The 25,697-nt window shown below is 48.8% G+C and overlaps 5 protein-coding genes across 6 annotated transcripts; 2 read left to right on the forward strand and 3 right to left on the reverse strand.

The window, feature by feature from the left end:
• The first annotated feature begins 8,752 nt into the window (after positions 1-8,752).
• LOC125544998 (uncharacterized) lies at positions 8,753-12,720 on the forward strand. Of its 2 annotated transcripts, none has more exons than XM_048708829.2 (3): positions 8,753-9,106; positions 11,826-12,070; positions 12,239-12,720. In XM_048708829.2, the coding sequence occupies exons 2-3, from the start codon at positions 11,845-11,847 to the stop codon at positions 12,499-12,501; spliced, it is 489 nt and encodes a 162-aa protein (XP_048564786.1). In that variant the 5' UTR covers positions 8,753-9,106; positions 11,826-11,844; the 3' UTR covers positions 12,502-12,720. The 2 variants fall into 2 exon arrangements, with proteins under 2 accessions (XP_048564786.1, XP_048564778.1); XM_048708821.2 differs by having other exon boundaries at positions 8,757-9,106; positions 11,810-12,070.
• Positions 12,721-14,054: 1,334 nt separating this feature from the next.
• LOC147989819 (uncharacterized) lies at positions 14,055-17,921 on the reverse strand. The gene is made up of 3 exons (XM_087536265.1): positions 17,827-17,921; positions 15,293-16,665; positions 14,055-15,061 (listed from the first exon to the last, which is right to left on the reverse strand). Exons 1-3 carry the CDS (start codon positions 17,919-17,921, stop codon positions 15,027-15,029), a joined length of 1,503 nt encoding a protein of 500 aa, XP_087392391.1. The 3' UTR covers positions 14,055-15,026.
• LOC125544940 (uncharacterized) lies at positions 17,744-20,296 on the forward strand. Its single transcript, XM_048708740.2, has 3 exons — positions 17,744-17,982; positions 18,875-19,330; positions 19,756-20,296. The coding sequence occupies exons 2-3, from the start codon at positions 18,892-18,894 to the stop codon at positions 20,046-20,048; spliced, it is 732 nt and encodes a 243-aa protein (XP_048564697.2). The 5' UTR covers positions 17,744-17,982; positions 18,875-18,891; the 3' UTR covers positions 20,049-20,296.
• Positions 20,297-20,567: 271 nt separating this feature from the next.
• On the reverse strand, positions 20,568-22,231 carry ALS3 (aluminum sensitive 3). Its single transcript, XM_048693017.2, has 2 exons — positions 21,577-22,231; positions 20,568-21,075 (listed from the first exon to the last, which is right to left on the reverse strand). The coding sequence occupies exons 1-2, from the start codon at positions 22,099-22,101 to the stop codon at positions 20,764-20,766; spliced, it is 837 nt and encodes a 278-aa protein (XP_048548974.2). The 5' UTR covers positions 22,102-22,231; the 3' UTR covers positions 20,568-20,763.
• Positions 22,232-22,554: 323 nt separating this feature from the next.
• Positions 22,555-25,021, reverse strand: LOC125528568 (uncharacterized). Its single transcript, XM_048693018.2, has 2 exons — positions 24,853-25,021; positions 22,555-22,960 (listed from the first exon to the last, which is right to left on the reverse strand). The coding sequence occupies exon 2, from the start codon at positions 22,948-22,950 to the stop codon at positions 22,774-22,776; it is 177 nt and encodes a 58-aa protein (XP_048548975.1). The 5' UTR covers positions 22,951-22,960; positions 24,853-25,021; the 3' UTR covers positions 22,555-22,773.
• Positions 25,022-25,697: the final 676 nt, after the last annotated feature.

Consider the following 25,697-nt stretch of genomic DNA (forward strand, 5'->3'; position numbering starts at 1 on the left):
TCAAGCCACTTTGCGGAATCTGGGCTCACCATCGCTTCTTCATAGTTCGTAGGTTCATCATGATCTAGTAGCATGACTTCCAGAATAGGATTACCGTACCACTCTGGTGTGGATCTTACTCTGGTTGATCTACGAGGTTCAGTAGTATCTTGATCTGAAGTTTCATGATCATTATCATTGGCTTCTTCACTAACTGGTGTAGGTGTCACTGAAACAGTTTTCTGTGATGAACTACTTTCCAGTAAGGGAGCAGGTACAGTTACCTCGTCAAGTTCTACTTTCCTCCCACTCACTTCTTTCGAGAGAAACTCCTTCTCTAGAAAGGATCCATTCTTAGCAACGAATGTCTTGCCTTCGGATCTGTGATAGAAGGTGTACCCAACAGTTTCCTTTGGGTATCCTATGAAGACACATTTCTCCGATTTGGGTTCGAGCTTATCAGGTTGAAGCTTTTTCACATAAGCATCGCAGCCCCAAACTTTAAGAAACGACAACTTTGGTTTCTTGCCAAACCACAGTTCATAAGGCGTCGTCTCAACGGATTTTGATGGTGCCCTATTTAATGTGAATGCAGCCGTCTCTAGAGCATAACCCCAAAACGATAGCGGTAAATCAGTAAGAGACATCATAGATCGCACCATATCTAGTAAAGTACGATTACGACGTTCGGACACACCATTACGCTGTGGTGTTCCGGGTGGCGTGAGTTGCGAAACTATTCCACAGTTTTTCAAATGTACACCAAACTCGTAACTCAAATATTCTCCTCCACGATCAGATCGTAGAAACTCTATTTTCTTGTTACGATGATTTTCAACTTCACTCTGAAATTCTTTGAATTTTTCAAATGTTTCAGACTTATGTTTCATTAAGTAGATATATCCATATCTGCTTAAATCATCTGTGAAGGTGAGAAAATAACGATATCCGCCACGAGCCTCAATATTCATCGGACCACATACATCGGTATGTATGATTTCCAACAAATCTGTTGCTCTCTCCATAGTACCGGAGAACGGTGTTTTAGTCATCTTGCCCATGAGGCACGGTTCGCAAGTACCAAGTGATTCATAATCAAGTGGTTCCAAAAGTCCATCGGTATGGAGTTTCTTCATGCGCTTTACACCGATATGACCTAAACGACAGTGCCACAAATAAGTTGCACTTTCATTAACAACTCTGCATCTTTTGGCTTCAACATTATGAATATGTGTATTACTACTATCGAGATTCAATAAAAATAGACCACTCTTCAAGGGTGCATGACCATAAAAGATATTACTCATATAAATAGAACAACCATTATTCTCTGATTTAAATGAATAACCGTCTCGCATTAAACAAGATCCAGATATAATGTTCATGCTCAACACTGGCACCAAATAACAATTATTTAGGTCTAATATTAATCCCGAAGGTAGATGTAGAGGTAGCGTGCCGACCGCGATCACATCGACTTTGGAACCGTTTCCCACGCGCATCGTCACCTCGTCCTTTGCCAGTGCCCGCTTATTCCGTAGTCCCTGTTTCGAGTTGCAAATATTAGCAACAGAACCAGTATCAAATACCCAGGTGCTACTGCGAGCTCTAGTAAGGTACACATCAATAACATGTATATCACATATACCTTTGTTCACCTTGCCATCCTTCTTATCCGCCAAATACTTGGGGCAGTTCCGCTTCCAGTGACCAGTCTGCTTGCAGTAGAAGCACTCAGTTTCAGGCTTAGGTCCAGACTTGGGTTTCTTCTCCTGAGCAGCAACTTGCTTGCCGTTCTTCTTGAAGTTCCCCTTCTTCTTCCCTTTGCCCTTTTTCTTGAAACTAGTGGTTTTGTTAACCATCAACACTTGATGCTCCTTCTTGATTTCTACCTCCGCAGCTTTCAGCATTGCGAAGAGCGCGGGAATAGTCTTGTTCATCCCTTGCATGTTATAGTTCATCACGAAGCTCTTGTAGCTTGGTGGCAGTGATTGGAGAATTCTGTCAATGACGCAATCATCCGGAAGATTAACTCCCAATTGAATCAAGTGATTATTATACCCAGACATTTTGAGTATATGCTCACTGACAGAACTGTTCTCCTCCATCTTGCAGCTATAGAACTTATTGGAGACTTCATATCTCTCAATTCGGGCATTTGCTTGAAATATTAACTTCAACTCCTGGAACATCTCATATGCTCCATGATGTTCAAAACGTCGTTGAAGTCCCGATTCTAAGCCGTAAAGCATGGCACACTGAACTATCGAGTAGTCATCAGCTTTGCTCTGCCAGACGTTCATAACATCTGGTGTTGCTCCAGTAGCAGGCCTGGCACCCAGCGGTGCTTCCAGGACGTAATTCTTCTGAGCAGCAATGAGGATAATCCTCAAGTTACGGACCCAGTCCGTGTAATTGCTACCATCATCTTTCAACTTTGCTTTCTCAAGGAACGCATTAAAATTCAACGGAACAATAGCACGAGCCATCTATCTACAATCAACATAAACAAGCAGGATACTATCAGGGACTAAGTTCATGATAAATTTAAGTTCAATTAATCATATTACTAAAGAACTCCCACTTAGATAGACATCCCTCTAATCTTCTAAGTGATTACGTGATCCAAATCAACTAAACCATAACCGATCATCACGTGAGATGGAGTAGTTTTCAATGGTGAACATCGTTTATGTTGATCATATCTACTATATGATTCACGCTCGACCTTTCGGTCTCCGTGTTCCGAGGCCATATCTGCATATGCTAGGCTCGTCAAGTTTAACCTGAGTATTCTGCTTGTGCAAATACTGGCTTGCACCCATTGTAGATGGACGTAGAGCTTATCACACCCGATCATCACGTGGTGTCTGGGCACGACGAACTTTGGCAACGGTGCATACTCAGGGAGAACACTTCTTGATAATTTTAGTGAGAGATCATCTTATAATGCTACCGTCAATCAAAGCAAGATAAGATGCATAAAAGGATAAACATCACATGCAATCAATTTAAGTGATATGATATGGCCATCATCATCTTGTGCTTGTGATCTCCATCTCCGAAGCACCGTCATGATCACCATCATCACCGGCGCGACACCTTGATCTCCATCGTAGCATCGTTGTCGTCTCGCCAATCTTATGCTTCCACGACTATCACTACCGTTTAGTAATAAAGTAAAGCATTACATCGCGATTGCATTGCATACAATCAAGCGACAACCATATGGCTCCTGCCAGTTGCCGATAACTCGGTTACAAAACATGATCATCTCATACAATAAAATTCAGCATCATGCCTTGACCATATCACATCACAACATGCCCTGCAAAAACAAGTTAGACGTCCTCTACTTTGTTGTTGCAAGTTTTACGTGGCTGCTACGGGCTTAAGTAAGAACCAATCTCACCTACGCATCAAAACCACAATGATAGTTTGTCAAATAGACTCCGTTTTAACCTTCGCAAGGACCGGGCGTAGCCATACTTGGTTCAACTAAAGTTGGAGAGACAGTCGCCCGCAAGCCATCTATGTGCAAAGCACGTCGAGGGAACCGGTCTCGCGTAAGCGTACGCGTAAGGTTGGTCCGGGTCGTCTCGTCCAACAATACCGCCGAACCAAAGTATGACATGCTAGTAGGCAGTATGACTTGTATCGTCCACAACTCACTTGTGTTCTACTCGTGCATATAACATCAACATAAATAACCTAGGCTCGGATGCCACTGTTGGGTTTCGTAGTAATTTCAAAAAATTTCCTACGCACACGCAAGATCATGTGATGCATAGCAACGAGAGGGGAGAGTGTTGTCTACGTACCCAACGCAGACCGACTGCGGAAGCGCTGACACGACGTAGAGGAAGTAGTCGTACGTCTTCACGATCCAACCGATCAAGCACCGAAACTACGGCACCTCCGAGTTCGAGCACACGTTCAGCTCGATGACGATCCCCGGACTCCGATCCAGCAAAGTGTCGGGGAAGAGTTCCGTCAGCACGACGGCGTGGTGACGATCTTGATGAACTACAGCAGCAGGGCTTCGCCTAAACTCCGCTACAGTATTATCGAGGAATATGGTGGCAGGGGCACCGCACACGGCTAAGGAATAAATCACGTGGATCAACTTGTGTGTTTCTGGGGTGCCTCTGCCTCGGTATATAAAGGAGCCAAGGGGGAGGGGGGCGCCGGCCAGGAGGAGGGAGCAGGAGGAGTCCTACTCCTTCCGGGAGTAGGACTCCCCCCCCCCCAATCCTATTCCAACTAGGATTCCCAAGGGGGGAAAGGGAGAGAGGGGGGCCGGCCACCTTCTCCTAGTCCTAATAGGACTAGGGGAGGGGGGAGGTGCGCAGCCACCTTGGGCTGCCCCTTTCTCCTTTCCACTAAGGCCCATGAAGGCCCATATGGCTCCCGGGGGGTTCCGGTAACCTCCCGGTAACCCGGTAAAATCCCGATTTCACCCGGAACACTTCCGATATCCAAACATAGGCTTCCAATATATCAATCTTTACATCTCGACCATTTCGAGACTCCTCGTCATGTCCGTGATCACATCCGGGACTCCGAACAACCTTCGGTACATCAAAATGCATAAACTCATAATATAACTGTCATCGTAACCTTAAGCGTGCGGACCCTACGGGTTCGAGAACAATGTAGACATGACCGAGACACGTCTCTGGTCAATAACCAATAGCGGGACCTGGATGCCCATATTGGCTCCTACATATTCTACGAAGATCTTTATCGGTCAGACCGCATAACAACATACGTTGTTCCCTTTGTCATCGGTATGTTACTTGCCCGAGATTCGATCGTCGGTATCCAATACCTAGTTCAATCTCGTTACCGGCAAGTCTCTTTACTCGTTCCGTAATACATCATCTCACAACTAACATATTAGTTGTAATGCTTGCAAGGTTTATGTGATGTGTATTACCGAGAGGGCCCAGAGATACCTCTCCGACAATCGGAGTGACAAATCCTAATATCGAAATACGCCAACCCAACATCTACCTTTGGAGACACCTGTAATGCTCCTTTATAATCACCCAGTTACGTTGTGACGTTTGGTAGCACCCAAAGTGTTCCTCCGGCAAACGGGAGTTGCATAATCTCATAGTCATAGGAACATGTATAAGTCATGAAGAAAGCAATAGCAACATACTAAACGATCGGGTGCTAAGCTAATGGAATGGGTCATGTCAATCAGATCATTCAACTAATGATGTGACCTCGTTAATCAAATAACAACTCATTGTTCATGGTCAGGAAACATAACCATCTTTGATTAACGAGCTAGTCAAGTAGAGGCATACTAGTGACACTTTGTTTGTCTATGTATTCACACATGTATTATGTTTCCGGTTAATACAATTCCAGCATGAATAATAAACATTTATCATGATTATAAGGAAATAAATAATAACTTTATTATTGCCTCTAGGGCATATTTCCTTCATTCTCGTCGTTCCAGCCAGGACACGACGTGACAACAAACATCAACGCGGAAACGTCGCATGCATGCATGTGTGTCCTTTCTTTCCTTCCAACCAAAAGAAAAGGAAAACAAAAAACAGGACCTTCCTCCTCCTCTCCTCTCAATCCAATCCCCGCAACATACGCAGCACAGCGCAGAGCACGCACGTCTGTCTTCCTCGTCGCCGCCACCGACGCCCTCCCTGCCCTCATGTAAACTTTCATGAATATCATTGGACAAAATAAACTTGATTCTTTGTAATAGTTTTGCGATATGATGGTAGTGATATGTGAGTCATGTTGGTGAGTAATTATACTTTAGTAAGAATATTGGTGTTAAGGTTTGTGATTCCATATGCAAGCACGAAAGTCAATAGTTATGCAATGAAATTACATCCTACTTGTGGTGCATTATTCGATGTTAGTTATGCTTAATGCTCGCTTATGTGTTTTTTTGTTTCTTGGTTGGATGCTTCTCGATCTATTTACTAGCCTTCACTTGTACTAAGTGGAAATACTACTTATGCATTCAAAATCCTTAAACCCAGTTTTGTCATATGAGTTCACCATACCTACCTATATGCGGTATTCTCGTGCCGTTCTAAGCAAATTTGTATGTGTCATCTCTAATTTTCAAAACAAAATTCATTTTTGTGTGCTCGTACCGCTCATGAAGTGGCAAGGGGTGGCCAATATTTTTCATGCTAGATGTGTTATTCTCAAGATGAGTGTTTATTCACTTGTCATTGCACGAGAGTACGCCGGTAATAGGGATGCCCAGTCCCGAAATGAAAAAGAAATTTACTTTATGTTGTCAAATAATAAACTTCTTGGAAAGTGTTGGTATTGAAGGCACTCGTGGATACGGCTAGCCATGGATTGTGAAAAAATGGTGGAAAAAGGAATAAACTTTATTTTCTATTTGCGAACCACCTATGATATATCTAGCATGGAAAGTGTTGGGAATTACTCGATCGATTTCGTTGATGGGAAAAGTATGCCCCTCAAAAATTTTATCTCTCAATTTAAGCTTTGAGCTATGGCACCTCTACAAATCTCTGCTTCCCTCTGCGAAGGGCCTATCTATTTACTTTTATGCAATTTTTATTTTTATTTGAGTCTCCATCCTCTCTTATAAAGCACCAACTAGGGAGCACTATGACCATACTTGAGCATTGGATGTAGCTAATATGCGAGTGTGTTTCGTGAATGGATCAATGATTGAGAATGATGGGCTAGGGATAACTTTCTTTAGTGTTGATACCTTGAAAGACATGATTGCTTATTGATATGCTTGAGTATTGAAATCCTCATGTCAAAACTAGACTATTACTTTGAACCATATAAAATTCCAAATGTTCATGCTATAAATTAAAAGAATATGTGATGAACATGTTAGGCAGCATTCCACATCAAAAATTCTGTTTTTATCATTTACCTATTCGAGGATGAGTAGGAATTAAGCTTGGGGATGCTGATATGTCTCCAACGTATCTATAATTTTTGCTTGTTCCATGCTGTTATATTATCATTCTTGATGTTTTACAATCATTTTATAGCAACTTTATATTATTTTTTGGGACTAACCTATTGACATATTGCCCAGTGCTAGTTGTTGTTTTTTGCTTCGCAAAATATCAGTACCAAACGGAGTCCAAATGCAGCGAAATTTTTTGGAGATTTTATGTGGACCAGAAGACAACCATGGGCCAAAGATGCACCAGAGGGGATGCCCGAGGTGGGCACAACCCACCAGGGCGCGCCAAGAGGCCCAGGCGCGCCCAATGGGGTTGTGCCCCCCTCGGTGACCTCTCGCACCGCCTCTTTGCCCTATAAATTGCCAAATATTTCAAAAACCCTCGGGGAGTCCATAGATCAGAAGTTCCGCCGCCGCAAGCCTCTATAGCCACAAAAAACCAATCTAGACCCCGTTCCGGCACCTTGCCGGAGGGGAAAATCATCACCGGTGGCCATCTTCATCATCCCAGCAGCCACCATGATGAGGAGGGAGTAGTCCACCCTCGGGGCTGAGGGTTTGTACCAGTAGCTATGTGTTTAATCTCTCTCTCTCTCGTGTTCTTGAGATGTCACGATCTTGATGTATCACGGGCGTTGTTAATGTAGTTGGATCATATGGTGTTTTCCCCCTCTTTATCTTGTTGTGAACTGAGCTTTCCCTTTGAGATTTCTTTCTTATCGGATTGAATATTTTTATGGATTTGAGAACACTTGATGTATGTCTTGCTATGAATACCCGTGGTGACAATGGGGTATCATATTTATTCACTTGATATGTGTTTTGGCACTCAACTCGCGGACTCCCGAGGTGACATTGAGGTAATCTATGCATAGGGGTTGATGCACGTTCTCGTCTTTATTTCTCCGGTAGAAATCTTGGGGCACTCTTTGAGGTTCTTTGTGTTGTATTATGAATCTGAAATTGTTTGATGCATATCGTATAATCAACTCACGAATACTTGCGGTGACATTGGAGGGCACTCAACTCGCGGACTCTAGGTGACATTAGAGTTGGTTGATGTGTATCATATGGTGTTATTTTAGTACGAACTCTTGGTTAGATCGATAGGAAAGGATAGCTTGGTGTTATTTTAGTACGAACTCTAGGATAGATTGATCGGAAAGATAGCTTTGAGGTGGTTTCGTACCCTAGAAACAATTTCTTCTTATGTTCTCCGCTAGATAGGAACTTTGGAGTGATTTTTCATCGCACGTTGAGGGATGGTTATATGATCCAATTATATTAGCATTGTTGAAAGATTGCACTGGCGAAAGTACAGACCCTAGGCCTCATTTGCAAGCATTGCAATATCGTTTGTGCTCACTTTTGTTACTTGCTACATTGCTGTTTTTTGTTGTTCCTATTACAAAAATCAATATCTACTATCATCACTATACTTTTATCGACATCTCTTCGCCAAACTAGTGCACCTATACAATTTACCATTGTATTTGGTGTGTTGGGGACATAAGAGACTTTTTATTATTTGGTTGCAGGGTTATTTGAGAGAGACCATCTTCATCCTATGCCTCCCTCGGATTGATAAACCTTACGTCATCCACTTGAGGGAAACTTGCTATTGTCCTACAAAATTCTGCGCTTGGAGGCCCAATACGAGTCTACAAGAACAAGTTGTGTAGTAGACATCAGCAACTGATACGTCTCCAACATATCTATAATTTTTTATTATTCTATACTATTGTAGTATCAATCTTGGGTGTTTTATATATAATAATATATCATTTTTTGGGACTAACCTATTGGCTTAGTGTCAAAGTGCGAGGCCGGCATTCCGTCGAACAGAGCGCGGGCGCCCGCTACTCTCTCCCCGACGGCGAAGCCTTCAGTCCCTGTTCCTCCACGACGGCGACGCGCTCGGCCGAGGCAGAGGCCCCCACGCGGCAGAGGCGCTTGCGGCGTGGCGCCCCGAGCCGCGGCCACCTGCCTGCCCGGATTCCATCGCCCCACCTCAGTGCTCGCGCGCGCGGCGCGAGTGGGGCGCGAGTGCGGCGCGAATCCGATCCCCCCGTATAAGAAGAAGCGGGGGTGAGTGGGCGGATGGGAACCCAACCCGGCTCGCGAAACCGAATCCTCCCTTCCCCGCCTCCTCCGGGTGCTGCTTCGGAATCGGTACGACTGATCCCCTCCCATCTCCATTTCTGTAGAGTTTCGTTTCGATTTCTCTTTTCCCCTTGCTTGATCTCTGCGGGCTCGTTCATGATCTGGTTCTCACGAATTTGTTTGGCTCATCGATGGCTTAATTCGTGAACTGTGATCCTTGTTCACGGTGGATTTCCTCATCTGCGCGTCAAATTTCAGATTGAATAATAATAGGTCATCAGTCCCGAGTTATATGTGCCGAGTTCATCCGGTGTTGAGCAGACGTCCTGAAACTAAGAGAAATTGCCTGTGACTGATACGGGATGGTTGCCGCTAAGATCAAAGAGCTTAGCAAAGCTTACTGGCAGCCACCTCTTATAATCCGAATTAATCCATTTTTTAATTTGTCTACTACCTGCGTCAAATTTCAAATTGTTTAAAGAACTTCAATTCTTTAGCACCTACAGTTGACGAGGAGGGAGAATAAGTTTAGATCCTTGGACGGATATAGCATGCTGATGTGTTTACCTCCGGCATTTACGGTAGATTCTACATATATAATTTGTGGTTGCTTCTCTATATTTTTCATTTCCTTGATAAAAGTGGAGCTCTGCCAAATCAGTTAAAAAAATCTGGTCAGTAACAAACAATGAGTTTTTTAAGCAGAAATTGCCAATTCATGAGCTAGCCAGATTTCGAAGATGAACATCCAATACGTAGCTATCCAGGTCAAGAGAAGCCCTCCTCCTTTCGTGCACACTTTGTGTTCGCCATCTGCACCTTCCTAACGACCACGTCATTGCATCACACAGTACGGTAGTAATCGACTTTTCAAAATTGTCTCACATACTATCATCCAACTTGGCCTTAGGACCCACAAGTGCATTTGTTGGCAAAGAAACCCACAAAGGAGGCGCCATTTTTGTTTATCTTTTGCTAGTGAGTTTGGCTGAGACATTTTTTCTTTACTTGCACTGGATGTTGTCAGTATGTTTCGACGTTTCGTTATATTTTGATAGTGGAACCTGACCTTGCATAAAAGTTGTATGGGGAAAAAAGTAGAAGGCGCCTAAAGCGAGATTAGTTTGTTCTTCTCACGTCAATCTTCATGTCTGATCCGTCATCTTCCAGCAACATTTTGATGTACATGCCCAACCATGTGTGAGCAACGCATTTTCACCATGGTCCATGTAAAAATGGGTTGTGCACTCTTCATAGTGATCTTGATAAGATAAGGAAAGCTCAAATAAAATTTGGGAGAACAGGGGGACATGGGACTCCGATCCACCAGTGGATGCTGCTTTATATCATCTTGGCTTTTTTTTACGGGGAATCTTGGTTTGGGATTAGCAGCATGCAATGTTTATAAGGCGGTAAGGCGAGGCAAGGCGCTGGGGGGGCGCCTCACTGCCTAAGCGATAAGGCATAAGGCAAGGCGGACACCTTAGAGAGTTCTAAGCAGCAGAATATAGTAGAATTTGGTTGTTGCTGCTGTACTGGAGAGGAAGAGGAGCTGCTGGAGAGGAGGAGGAGCTGCTAGACAGGAGGAGGAGGAGGAGCTGTTGGAGAGGAGGTGGAGGAGCTGCCAGAGAGGATCTGCTGCAGAGGAGGAAGCAGATCTGCTAGAGAGGAGCCACTGGAGGGAAGGAGGGGGAGGAGTGTGTGGATTGGGGGCTGTTTCTCTCTCTCTCTCTCCCCCTCTTACCTGTTGGTGCCAACTGCCAACATCCTTTCTGTTTCCCGCCAAAACTCTGTTTCCCCCCTAAAACAGCTCACCTGCCTGCCTGGCAAGCTAAGGCGTCCAAAATGGACTAAGGCAACAACCTGGACGCCTAAGCAGACGCCTTGGACGCCTTAAAGCTTAAGGCGGACGCCTTACAGAGGTACATAAGGCAAGGTGGACGCCTCGAGCTCGCAGGGCGCCCTGACGCCTAAGCGTCGCCTAGGCGACGCCTTAGGGACGCCTTAAAAACAATGGCAGCATGTTGATCATGTAATGTTGTATGCTAATCCAAATACATGAATCTTTTTAACCAGGACTACTAAACCCTGAGAAAAGGATGGCATGAGCACTCAAACAATGCCGCGGCTTGTAGAGCTTGTGCATTTGGTTGGAATAAGAAATGCTACAGCTACTCAGACCCTGTGTTACACGGCTCAAGTCATCTTAGGCCATGATTTTTCCAAAAATTGTTCGGCTAGTCCTCTCATCCTTAATCCACCTGCAAATGACACTCCTTGGCATATATGTTGGGAACATATCATGCCATCCAAGACCCGTTCTCGGGAACCCGTTCTCGGGAATGAAGCTCTCATAGTTAACTTGTCATCGTACTCCACCTCCACGGGAAAACACATTTAGGTTTAAGCACAAAGAGAAGCGACTCATCCTAGCAATTGCTCCAAAGTAGGACCCACATCAATATGTATCTCCTCTCCACCCACATGGGTCCAAGTTCTAGGGCTTGTATAAGTGCACATGGCTTGTGGCCCTCGTCACAAATTGTAAAGCTCGTATGTCTTTAGGCATCAAACGACAACTCGATATGCAATGATTGAGTAAGCTACTATATATGGCTTTGAGCTGGAATAATGTTTCAGATTGTACATCAATGGTTATACAATTCATACATGTTATGGCAATCTAATATATATAATTTTTCTCCATGTAATATTTCTTTTTCTCTCAATATAATTTGCTAAGGATAAATACTTACTTTCACATTTTCTTAGAGATACATCCTTCCAGGTAGGTCGGCAACGCAACAATGGAAGAAGGGAAAGACAAGAATAACACCACTGAGAAGGGGCTGTTCTCAAACATGATGCATGGGTATCCACCTCATGGAGGATACGGATACCCTCCTCAAGGTTACCCGCCACCGGGGGTCCCCTACCCTCCTCCCGGGGCGTATCCTCCTCCACCACAATATGGGTACCCTCAGCCAGGTGGCTACCCACCTCACGGTGGATATCCCCCCGTCGGCTACCCTGGTATGCATTGCTGGTGATCAGTTATACATAACGCACGTCCTAATTGTGTTGTGTCTGGGGAGTTAATTTGCTCAATTGGACCTCAATGATATGAACAACACTGTAATTGATCTTTCAGTTGTTTGCTCGGATTTATTTATGTCATCACTTCTTCATAATTTGTTTCAGGCTACGGGGGTGGCCATGGAGGACATGGCTACGGCGGCGGGCACATGGGCTATGGAGGCGGCTATGGCGGCGGCGGCCATGCTCTCGGGCACCACCACGGAGGCCACGGCTACGGCCATTATGGTCATGGAGGCCATGGCTACGGACACCACGGTCACGGACACTACCACGGCGGGCACGGCTGGGGGCACCATGGCCATGGATATCACCACCACCACCACCACGGCAAGCATGGTTACGGCAAGTTCAAGAAGTGCAAGTGATTTGCGTCTGCGCACAGTGATTGCGCCTCATCAACTATCTTAAGTAAGCTTGGTTCCAGAAATACCCCCGCGGCTGGGAAGAGCGCTAGCATGTCTCCTGTGAGACTGCGATGATGCAGTGCTCCTGTACTGTTACTAGATATACCATATAATTTGGTGCTGTATAGCTAATAAGGCTTGATAATAAGTAGCGGAATCAGATACCAGTCATTTGCTGCAGTTCAGACGTTCTCTTTCGTCCGTACACAGATGTGCTAGCTAGATATCATGCTCGATCAGATTAGTGCTCAGTCCATGCCCCTAGTATGCACGTCATGTGAAGGCCGGCGCCTGGGTGCGACCGTGGTGATCATCTTGCGCAGCCGCGCGGCCCAAGGCCGGCGTTCATCATGTAGCAGTGGCAGACTGGCAGCCGCCGGGGAGGCGAGCTCCGACGAGCAGCGACTCCCTCCCTCATGCCATGTCAGTTCCTGGCCGCCATCGATACAACAAAAGAAACAGTATGGTTGGATAGTCAGTGTAGACTAGCAAGAATTTGGGCAATGCACCTTGAGTGCAGCCGATGAATGACTCGCTGTATATATGGGCAAGGTACAGGAGGTGCGCGGAGCGCAGGTTACAGGCGCGACGTGAATGGGATCGTGCGCTAGCCACGATCGTGTGAGTATGAGACTACATCAGCTAGCTAACAGTCAGGACAACAGTGGCATCCTTAGTGCTTGTTTGAGCCCATATAACGACTTGTCGAGAAGACAGACGTGGTTGGGGTGGTGCTCGTCGACGAAGCCAGCCGGTTGCTGGCAGTAGACACGTTCCGTGAGGTGGCCCTGCAAAAATGCGTTATTGACGTCCATCTAATGAACCGGCCAGGCTCGAGCCGCGGCGACGGTGAGCACGACGCGGATGGTGGCTGACTTGACCACCGGCGAGAACGTCTCGTCGAAGTCGACGCCGGGGCGCTGAGAGAATCCGCGGACGACCCACCTGGCCTTGTACCGCTCCAACGAGCCATCAGACTTAAACTTGTGCCGAAACAGCCATTTGTCGGTGACTATGTTAGCGTCGGCCGGACGTGGCACCAGAGTCCATGTGCGGTTCGCCATCAACGCCCTGTACTCCTCTTGCATTCGGTTAGCCAACGGTGATCTCGTAACGTGGCGCGCACACTTTTGGGAATGGGTGAGATGGCTGGAGCAACGGTGGCAGTGTTGGCGTCGGCGTACTTGGGGTTAGGGCGAAACTTGCCAAGTTGGGCTCCGGTTGTCATGGTGTGGCTAGGTACAAGGCTAGGAGGACGCGTTCGTGGAGCTCGTGGCACATCAGCAGCTACCACGGGAGGCGGGGGTGAGATGTCATCGCGTGCCGGGGAGGCGGGCTCGATGGCAGCTGGAGACGAAGGGTTGTTGGGGGCTGGGTTGGTTGTTTCAGGAATGCTGTCATCGCAAGAGTTAGGAGAGGCTGGATTTGTTACCATGGCAGCGTTTTGGGCAGGGGCGCGCACACGAGGTGTGCGGGGGCGTCGGGGCACTGGGGTCAGGAGAAACAGTGTGGGATCGTCGTCGGGAGGGGAAGAGATGCATGGTGGATCCACGTGGGAGAATGGGAAGGTGTGTTCGTCGAAAACGACATGCCTAGAGACGACGACCCGCCCTGTGTCTCGGTTGAGGCAGCGATACCCCTTGTGATCCGGTGAGTAGTCAAGGAAGACGCAGGGATGTGACCGTGGTGCTAGCTTGTGTGCGGTCGTGGTGGCGAGGTTCGGGTAGCAGAGGCATCCGAACACACGGAGCGCGGCGTACTCCGGGTGGACGCCATACAAGAGAAGGAAGGGCGTGTGGTTCTGTCGAGCGCGGCAGGGTCGGCGGTTCAACAGAAATGTGACCGTGGCTAGTGCTTCAGCCCAGTAGGCGAAGGGCATGGAGGCATGGGTGAGCATGGAGCGTGAGATGTCATTGAGTGTTCGTAGGACACGTTCAGCCCATCCATTTTGAGGTGATGTGTAGGGGCAAGACATGCGGAGTTGTATGCCTTCAGAGGAGAAGAATTGGCGCGAGGCATGATTAACGAATTCACGGCCATTGTCACTCTGTAAGGTTAGGAGGTTTAGATAGAAGTGGCATCGGATGAATGCGAGGAAGGTTTTAATCGTAGGAAGGACATCCGATTTGTGGCGTAAGGGAAAGGTCCAAATAAAGTGGCTGTAATCATCTAACATTACAAGATAGTACTGATAGCCTGATAAACTAGTTACAGGGGAGGTCCAAACATCACAGTGCATTAGTTGAAAGGGAAACAAAGATACATGAGGCGAGGAGCTAAACGGATGCCGCACATGCTTTCCTAGCTGGCAAGCGTGGCAGACAGATGAGAGGGCTCCACGACTCGGTGTTGATGACGAACGAAGGGCACCATGCAGGGCGTCTGCTCCGGGGTGACCAAGCCGTTGGTGCCAGAGGTCGGTGGTGATTGCAGTGAGGGCGTGGTGTGGCGTGGCTGTGGACACGGTGTACAGGTCGCCATCATCATCACAGCGGAGGATCACCCGCTTCGTCCTTCGTTCCTTGACAGAGAAACCACGATTGTCAAATTCCACATTTACAGGATTGTCGCGGGCAAGAGCTTTGACAGAAATTAGGTTACGTATAAGGTATGGAGAGACTAGAACATGGCAGAGAGAGTGGGGATTGGGTGGTAGGGATGGTGGTGTGGCCTGTGTGCGTCACCGGAAGATATGTACCATCGCCAACAGTAATGCCAGAAGCAGTGTAAGGGTAGGAGATGGAGAGCATACCAGAGGAGGACGCCATGTGAGACGACGCACCCGTGTCGAGGTACCAGTCGGACGTAGGCGGCCACGGCTGCGGTTGCTGAATGTGCAGATTGTTGAGGGCGTTCACCAGCGCCGTCTGATCCCAGGCCGGGCCTGCGACAGCACCATACAGAGGGTGTGGCGGAACAGCTCCAGCGGTCCACTGTGTCGGAGGAGCGCTCGGCGGGATGCGGGGCGGCGCGCCGTAGGATGCAGGAGCACCGTAGTGTGACGCAGTGCCGGCGAAGGGAGGCGCGTTGGGGCGCGGCCCCAGGACGCCGGCTCCAGGAACATGCGGGCGCCATGGCATGGCCCAAGCGTGAACCATTCCAGTCCACGGGGTGGTGTTGGCAGGCGGCGCCGGCGGGCGCGATGAAGAGGCGCCACTGTAGTTGCCACCGCTCGAGCCACCCTGCTCCACGACCTTCCCTTTGCCGCGATTGCGGCCGCCAGAGTTGGAGTCGCGGTTACGACCACCGCCCCCGCCTGTGTTGGTGTTGTGGCCGCCCCCGCCGTTGTTCTGCGGTGCTGGAGTGCGGGCAGCATGCAGTGCCAGTTCCGATGCGGAGTCAGAGCCCTGCCTGCTTTCTTCAAGAAGGAGGAAGGCACGGCAACGCAGGAAGGTGGGGAAGGGGGTTTGCATGGTGAGTATGGGAATGGCGTAGCGCAGCCGTGGGTGCAAACCTCGGAACATGTTGAGGACCTGCTCACGGTCCGTCATGGGTTCACCAAGATCAGCAAGCCGATCGGCGCATTCCTTCAGGCGGCCGAAGTAGGCGATGACGGAGGAGGACCCCTGCTCAATACGGCGGAAGTCCGTCGCCAGAAACACCGCTTGGTGCTCCTGGTTCTCCATGAACATGGAGGTGATGGAGGCCCACACCTGGGCCGCCATCGCATGGCGTTGGTGGATGAGGCCGAAGATTTCCGGACTCACGCGCGTGTAGAGCCAGGAGAGGATGTGAGCATCGTCCTGGAGCCACGCCGGATCATGGGGATGCGGAGCGCCGACGAGATGATCAACGACGCCGCTCTTCTGGAACATCACCTCAAAGAGGGTGCGCCATTGAGAGAAATTGGGCGGCTGCAGCGTCAGGATCAGTGGGACGTGGTGGTTGATGAAGATGGAGGCGAGTGGCGAGGTGGGTAGGGTAGAGGCCATCGCGGGCGGCGCGCCGGCGAACAGAGCACTGAGTTGGGCGCCAAGTCCTAGCGCAGAGGGGGTCAGGAGGGAAGGTGCAGGGAGCGCGGGGTGTCGGAGGAGCGCGGGGTGTCGGAGGCGGCGTCCTCTAGGGCGCTGGTTAGGCCCCGACCTGGGCGAGGAGGAGGTGGGGGAAGCGGTGGGACGAACATGACTGCCGGAGTAGAGAAACGGCAGCGGAAGCGGTTACAGGCGCTGGGAGGTGCCGGCGTCTGATACCATGTAGACTAGCAAGAATTTGGGCAATGCACCTTGAGTGCAGCCGATGAATGACTCGTTGTATATATGGGCAAGGTACAGGAGGTGCGCGGAGCTCAGGTTACAGGCGCGACGTGAACGGGATCTTGCGCTGGCCACAATCGTGTGAGTATGAGACTACATCAGCTAGCTAACAGTCAGGACAACAGTGGCATCCTTAGTGCCTGTTCGGTTCCACTCTACTCCCTCGACTCCGTTCCCGGAGTGGAGCAGGCTGTAGCTTGTTTCCACAGAGCGGCTCAAGCCCAGCTCCAGGGAGTGGAGCGGGGCGGAGTGATTTCAAACAGGCCACCAAATTTCAAGCTCTAAACTTGACACCGATTCTCACATTTTTCTGAATTTATTTTAGGCCGGTGATGTACGTTTTGTGGGAGAAGACATTCCTATTGACTACAAAGGCTTCTGCGTTGACTTTGTCAATCTCAAGATGATGTGTCGGCTCAGTCACGGATGTGCTCATAGAGATAGGTTGTGCACGCGTGTGTTCATAAAGGTAATTGTACGTGCGTACGTATGAGCGTCTGCGTCTATACCGTGTTGAAAAAAAAACGTAGGTGTCTTACTGTATTGGAAAAACGTAGGTGACACGCTCAAACGAGTTTTTTTTAGACAAACACACAGGCTCAAACAAGAGCAAGCAAAGAGAGTGTCTACGATAAAGTCTGGCCCAACACTTTTGGACTCATCAGCCCGTCGCGTCTGCCTGGGGGCGTTGCTGGACCGAATCCAGGCCCAGCCAGAAAAAGCGCCCACACACGCCACGCGTCGGCTGCTCGTCGTTTCAACGCGCAAATATCCCCCGAGGCAAAGCAACGTGGGGTTCCTTCGCCGCGTAGCTTTCTTCCCTCTCCATCCTCGCCCCCACGACGGACGACGCGCTTCGGCCGCGGCCGCCTCGAGCGAAGCAGTCTCGGCCCCCACCTGTCATCGACTCTGCGCAGCGAGGTCAAGTCCTATCCATCCATCCATCCACCCACGAATAATAACTCCAGGCCGCGGGACCCGCCCGGGATTCGGTGCGCCTGCGAGCCGACGAAGGTGCCAACGCCTGCCGAACCGAAGCGCGTACACGAGCCCACCGCCCCCTATATAAAATCCCCCAGCACACACAGGAGCCCAAACATCCACGGAGCGCACGGAGGAGAACGCCATCATCCATCCAGATCGGCCTCTTCTTCTTCAGCTTCGCAGAATCGCAGATCTTCTCCTCTAGGTATGCGCCTCCTACAGTCCTGCGAATCCGCGGCCCCTCTTGCTTCCGAGTAGTAGATCGTGGCAAAAATAAATTTACCGGAGGGGATTTTCTTTTTTGCTTGCTCTGTTCTGTCCTGTTTGACGGCCTGGGTGGGGATTTTTCCAAGTCGAGGCCGTGGATTTGGCCCCGCGGGATCTGGATTGGGGCTGGTTGCCGTGAGAAAACCCCTGTGGTAGGGGGCGCCCGAATTAGCCGTTAGTGTGTGGGAAGTCATGCCCGAGGGTTTTCGTCAGTTGGATCGGTGCGGCTCTTGATCGATCGATCGGTCATGCCATGGATTAATCAGTGCTGTTGTGGAGTTCCTAGCCAGGATGATGCGAAAAGCTACTCCACTTGCACTGGGTGTGGTTCAGAAAACCCGCAAAGTCTCTCCGATTGCGATTGGTGGTTAATAATCATACATGTATGCCCTTCCTTCATGTTTTGATTAGCACATCTGCACATGCATGTTTCACCTCTCTTGTATGAATAGATTGCTGCTTGTTAGGCACATGGACATGGTTTGGCCATTTGCAAATTGGAATGAGGATTGGGTAGGCAGTTAGGCACGATGGCTGGTTGTTGCTGCCCTGTTTATTTTAGTCAGAGGACCATGTCTGATTGCTTGCACGCAGCACTCACTCAAGCATATCATTCTTTTACCAAGTCAAATGTTCTGTTGCGAGGACGACTAGTTCTGCTCTAGCTGGCATAAACACATCAATGTGGTGGTGCTACCGGCCCTCTAACCGACAAGAAAATACATTAGCAACTGTTACATACATCACATGTTTAATGGCAGTTCTTATGCCTAAAGACAGCAAGATTTCTCTGTCACGTATTAACATTTGCCTGATCATGATATGTGCAGTTAGCTCCCTCAGAGCAATGGGAGGAGGCAACGATGGTCATGGGTACCCACCCGGTGGCCAGGGGGGATACCCTCCGGCAGGGTACCCGCCGCAGCAGGGAGGCTACCCGCCGCAGCAGGGAGGTTACCCCCCACAGCAAGGATACCCGCCTGCACCTGGAGCTTACCCACCTGCACCTGGGGCATACCCTCCAGCACCTGGGGCTTACCCTCCTGCACCTGGAGCGGGAGGCCCTGATGGGGAGAAGGGGCTCCTCTCCAACATCATGCACGGCGTTGCTGGTGCTCATGGTGGTGGTCATGGGTACCCGTCTGGTGGTCATGGGTACCCATCTGGTGGCCATGGATACCCTCCACAACAAGGGTACCCTCCTCAGCATGGCTACCCCCCGCAGCAGCATGGCTACCCTCCACAGCAGCATGGCTATCCCCCTGCCGGCTACCCTGGCTCATCCGGTATGTAACCTTCCTTTGTTTTATACCATTCCTGTTGGACTCCATAAATTGCTACCATTTGCACTAGCATTTATATTTCCACAGTTGAGATGCATGTATATGTGCATTATGCGCTGCATCTTCAACAACATGCCATTTCGGTCTCGTATATGAGTAGTGGTTTATCTTGATGTAAAGAGTCCCAAGTTCTCTTGTATCAAACCTCATTGTTTCTCAGGTCGTATGTGTAGTATGCACTGGATTGATGTACATTTATATGTGTAGTGTGTGCTGGATTGATATCCATTTATATATGTGTGGTATGCGCTGCATCTTCAATAATATGCCAAGTTCCATCTCAGGATACGAGTAGTGGTTTATAAAATCTGTTGTATCAAACGTGTATCACTCTTGAGCATCCATCCTCATCGGCTATTGTTTCTCAGGTCACAGTGGTAGCCATGGAGGAGGAGGCATGGGCATGGGCGGCATGCTGGCTGGAGGCGCAGCAGCTGCCGCCGCCGCCTACGGAGCACACAAGATCTCTCACGGCAGCCACGGTGGAGGTGGACACATGATGGGAGGCATGATGGGCGGCCATGGAGGCTACGGCGGCGGGTACGGCCACCACGGCGGCAAGTTCAAGCACGGGAAGCACGGGCACGGCAAGTTCAAGCACGGCAAGCATGGGAAGCACGGCATGTTCGGCGGCGGCGGCAAGTTCAAGAAGTGGAAGTAATGCGCGCGCTAGCTAGTAGCTTCACCATGGCTGATGAATCAAAAAAAAATACCTAAACTCTTTGTGTAGGCTTCCAGAACTTGGTTTGGTCAGGGAAAGCCTTTGAGATGTATCTAAGCAGGGTGGTGTGTGGTCGCTGCTCGATCTCGTGGAGCTTCCATCCTTTCCTCTATATGATTTGGCACTCTAGTCTGCGTCTGTGACAAGATATGACTTGCTAATAAGTACCTGAATTCTGTGTGGTGCTATGCTTACCCTGTTCTGATGCTGGTCATGTGTCGTTGTGCTCTGAATTGGTGTTGTGTTTGCTTCGCTGGGGCAAAATTGTTGCTCCTGACCAAACATGTTGCAATTTTGCTGCCATTTTCAACTGTTCGATGCTCCTCCAAAAGGGCGGGCAAGCAACATTTTGTAAATTGCTGCTCTGTAGTACTGATCTCTAGACGCACTAGTCAATTTCCCTAGTGCGAATGGCGAATGCGACTCGCTGGAAATTGTGCAGGCCATTTCCAGAATAGCTTCGGGAGGATATGATGATATATTCGTTTCATAAATGTCGCCCAAGTTAAAAAATGGCACAAGCCCAGAATTGACGGACGAAATTCAGCATGAAAACATGCGGACTCAGCCCAAACGACTTTGAGGTGCAGAAAAACAAAATTATTTGTCATTGTCATCACACAGAAAACAGAGCAGCTGCTTGTCCGGTCATGGGCTAGTCGGCGAAGACGGAGTCGTCGATCTGGAAGGCCTTGGTGAAGAATGCCGGCCAGCAGAGGTAGGTGGAGAGGATGCTGCTGACGGTGGAGGCGCCCATGAGCATGTTCATCACCACGATCTGCAGCTGGATGGCCTCCAGCGGCGACGCGCCGCCCATGATGAGCCCCGTCATGGCCCCCGGCAGCGCGATCAGCCCCACCGTCTTGGCGTTGTCGATCACCGGCGACAGCGCGATCACCAGCGACCGGCGCACCTGCTGCACCGTCGCCTGCCGCGGCGTCGCCCCCAGCGCCAGCGCAGTCTCCACCTGCGATGAAACGGTCAGAAAAATGAAGCGTCACCTGGAGTCGATTCTCTGAATTTGTGATGAAAATACCAAGTTCAGAATTTTGTACTACTAGTTTCTTGCTGAATTTGTTTAAAATTTCGGAAGAAAAGGTTGCGTAGTCGTGGAGACCATGATCATGTATTTTATAAACTGAATGGAAAAAGAGTGCACACGCCTTTAGCTAATGCAGAATGGCATGAACGATATTATACTTCAATCATACTAACAAAGTTATTGACGGTGCAAAGACCTACACGAAGTTATTGACGGTGCAAAGACCTACACAAAGTTAACTACTTCGTCTCTTCACAAATATAAAATGTTTTATATATGTCAATTTGAACTACATACAGACTGAAATAAGTGAACAAACAACATGAACAGGGTAGCATTTTTGTTTTGTTTCAAGAAAAAATGATCTTGGTGCGCGCGCGGCGGTGCCGGAACGGAAGACGAAGACCGAGATTGTTATTGACTTACGAGGCTCCGCTGCGTCTTGACGTCCTCGTGGAGCTTCTTCATGGTGACGCCGGTGACGGTCATGGCGTTGCCGACCATCATGCCGGCGACGGGGATGATGTAGCGGGGCGTGAAGGGGAACACGCTGAGCACCACGAGCAGGAACATGGTGACGGCCGTGCCGGCGAGGATGGACACGCCGGCGATGTACCCGCCGCGCGGGACCTGCCGGGCGCGGCGCCCCGCGGTGTAGCCGGCGACGGTGACCATGAAGAGGTATGCGAGCAGGATCCAGAGCGCGCTGCTCTGGGTGAAGATGAAGTGGAGCACGAAGCCGATGACCGAGAGCTGCAGGAAGGAGCGCGCGATGGCGTAGAGCATCTCCGCCTCCACGCCCAGCCGCTGCGTGAAGCTCAGCGCCACCGCCATGGCCACCACCACCGTGGCCGCCAGCGGCTTGAGCATGCCGATCGCGAAGTCCCGCCAGAACCCCGGCGCCCACGGGTCCACCTCCTGCGCCAGGAGGAGCGACGCCGCCGTCGCCATGGCCGCCGTGCGTGTGCTGCTCCGGCGAGGGTGGGTTGCTTCTTGAGCTTTGAGGAGCTCGGTGGGCAAGTGGGGGGAGGGAGCAAGCGAGAAAGGCGCTGAATGGGAGAGGCAGGCCCTGCTCTGCTTTGCGGCGTGGCGCTTGGGTGGGTGCTACGTGGTGGAGGGCGAGGGGGCACCTTGGTGGAAGGTGGGACCCACCGCTCAGTGAGTGCAGACTATGCCATGCCATGCCAGATGCAACCCAAGCCAAGACGAAAGAATCTAAAACAAAAACTCAGCAGCAAAAGTCCAACAATTTCCTGGCAATTTGCGGGAGAATCTGAGCTGACGCGCTCACAGGAAATCATTGGCGCAAAACTTGACAACCTTGGCATAGACTAATGGACCAAAATCATCAGGATGCAAGTCAAACGGAAAATGGCTCCACAAATGAACAATCATCACGAATCATGCAGTCTAACAGGTCATTCCATCGATTAATTCATTCACAAACGTGCCGCCATCATCAGCTATTTTTCATCCCCAGGACAGAGTCTTAAAACGGAGTGGACAGAGTCATCCCTCAAATCATATATAGTGAACCTACTAAGTACTAAGTGATAGTGATAACAATTAGCATGCTAAACGGTCGGTCATGCTCTCATGGATGCGGTGGGGGGAGCGGGTTGACTAAGCCTTGCTCTTGCTGCCGTCCTCGGGCTTCTTGTAGGCATGGTCCAGCTCCTTGGCCTTGCCCATCAGGCCCTGCATGTAGTTCTTGATGTTAGGAACGTCGTAGTTCTGGGCGATGTAGATGCCGCCCGCGGCACCGACCAGCAGCGAGAAGGTGCTCTGGATGAAGCCCATTGGAGCCAGTCTGCAAAACAGGAACAAGAGGGCGCTGTCAGCTTAGCAATATGAGATAGGTTCATATATGCAACACATGAAGGCACCGAGCAGCGAATGTCATCTACCTAATTTCAAAAAGGTAGTCAAACAAACAAGTAAATTCAACAAGCAGCAATGGCAAACTTCCACAGTTGCAACATTTGGTTTTTATATAGCAAGGTTCTAACATATACACATGTGTATAAAGGATAAACAACTTAGGCATGAGCTCAATTTGAGCATGGACCAAACTGATAATTTCAAAGTCAAGAGCAAGCATATATAGATCATATATGAATTAAAGTTAGCGTAAAGTATGAAAAACCATGGACAAAACAGAGGGCCATACTTGCCACCTGTTCTGTGACCTAAATACCCTAAAACATCAGCCAGCTGAATGAAAAACCAAGCATCTCAGAAGAGGTGAACTAAAAAGAACAAGTGCCACCAGCAAACATGACTCCCATCACAAGAAAAAAAATTATAAGCTCTGCCCTACTACCCGATGCGCACAACATTCACAATATGCAGCAAACTGTTCGTCAAATAGCTATCCAGTCTGCCAATCAAACTAAAACCAAACCAGAACGCATATCCCTAGTCAAATGGACATAATTACAATGATCCTACGATCCTACCATGGAATTATCTAACAAGGAAAATACTAGATTCTAAAACCTTGATTCCCAAAGAAATCAGCATGCTCACATTCTCAGAGTCACAGGTAGCATTCAAAGGAAAAGCATACTTGCAACACCTTGAAGCCACAATAAAAGTAGTTATCTACTATATATGTACATCGGCTGATCAAATCATTTATGTACTAAATAAACATCATTTTACTTCATAACAAGAAAAACTACAATCACACAGATGCATAAAGATCAATCCTTAAAACTAAATATAACCAGATTTGTAAATACTAAATACTCATGGACACCGGTTGCAACATCAGCACAGCGCTAGATTACAGCGCCTACCATACCAGCCAAGCATCCAAGCTAGAATAGTTGGTTGAACAATGGCTAATCAAACTCCAACCTACAAAGTTAATCCGCACTGAAAAATAGCACAATCCACAGAAATACTAACAACAAATGTCAGGGATTGATTATAGTACTCCCTCGATCCATGTTAATTGACGCGGCTTTAGTATTATTTTTTAGATTTTTGTACAGATGATGATCAAATCAGATTAATCAAACATTAACTAAACTGGATAACAGGAAAACATACTGTGTTGATGCATACAGATCAATCTGAAACTAATTCTAACGAGATACATAACTAGTAAACCAACCAAACAATCAAGCAGCTCAGTTAACCAAACTCCAATCTATAAAGGTAATCTGCAATTGAAATATTAATCTGCACTTGTAGCCCTAAACGGCAAAATCAACAAAACTACTAGAACAAACAACATCAATTGGCAGGGCAAGCTTTCTTCTGGCACCCTCAGGCCACGACTGCAGCAGCATTAACGAACCAAGCTCAGTTACACAAACATTAACGAACCTTGAAAACAGGCAAAGCAACAAATCCACAATCGTGGCAATGTAAACAAGCCAATCCTCGCACTAATTCCAATATCGCACAGCTGACGAACTAGATTCAAGAGTAGGACCAACCCTACACCGATTTGAGCTTAAAAAAAAGCAAGCAGATTAGCCAGGTCGTCGATTGTTTGGACCCCAAGCCCCCGGTACCTCCAAAGAGCTCGAAATCGACCACGACTAGCAACTACAACTAGAGATCGCGAGCACCGACCGGCGGTCGGCGAACCTCGCGGGAACCAATCGCGGAGCGACACCAAGCCAGATTCAGCATCAGGCCGGCGAGGGGAGGAGGAGGAGGCTGGGGAGGGAGGATCCGGATATTTACCTAGGACGCGCGGAGGAGGGGAACGAATCGAGCTCGGCGGAAGCGGCGGGAGGCACCGGAGGTCGGAAGCGACGGAGGCGATCGCCGAGGAAGGTTGGGGATCGGAAGGATTGTGGTTTGGTTTTGGTTGGCTTCGGCTTGCGTTCGCTCTTATTATGGCCCCCACCGGAGGGGGTTGCCGGACTTGCTGTCCAAGAAGAACTCGTTCCCGTTTGGGCCGGTACGTGCCGGGACCGGATGGATTCCCTCCTCAATCCGTGCCGGACTCTCTTTTCTTTATCGATTTTCACGGCCCAGAACAGCCCCCTGTACTGGGCCGCGTCACCCTGGCCCAATTACAAAGGTCGTGACCCACCTTGTCAGGTACTACGTACCGAAGCATTCGGATCAGCTCTGGATGGCATGCATGCTGTTAAAAGAGAATTGCAAGAATGAATAGTCTGTTTTCATTGATCGATGGATTACATATATATACCCCCTGAGGGGGGCGCGATGTTTGGGAAGGACACCTCGAACAGAAGTATCCGTTCCAAGATGAGGGAGTGCGTGTGGAAACTGCACGTCTGTTACAAGCGTAGATTATGCCTAATTACATGGATTAGATAAATCTCAACACTCCCCCTAATCTATGCTTGTCCATGTAACTCCATCAGTCTTAAAAAATGCTCCTCCAAAAACCTTATAGAAAAAATATAAGGAGATATGTACAATATGCCATCGAAAGCTCCTTCTAAAAACCCAGTGGGAAAATAAGGAGAAATCGACATATAAAATGTTTGTATTACTATCGCCTCATTAAAACCCTTCTATGAGAAACCATTTAGGAAAAACTCATAAAGGAAAAG

This window comes from Triticum urartu, chromosome 1A (genome assembly GCF_056163025.1).
Source record: "Triticum urartu cultivar PI428250 chromosome 1A, HENAU_Tu73, whole genome shotgun sequence".
NCBI classification, from domain to species: Eukaryota; Viridiplantae; Streptophyta; class Magnoliopsida; order Poales; family Poaceae; genus Triticum; species Triticum urartu.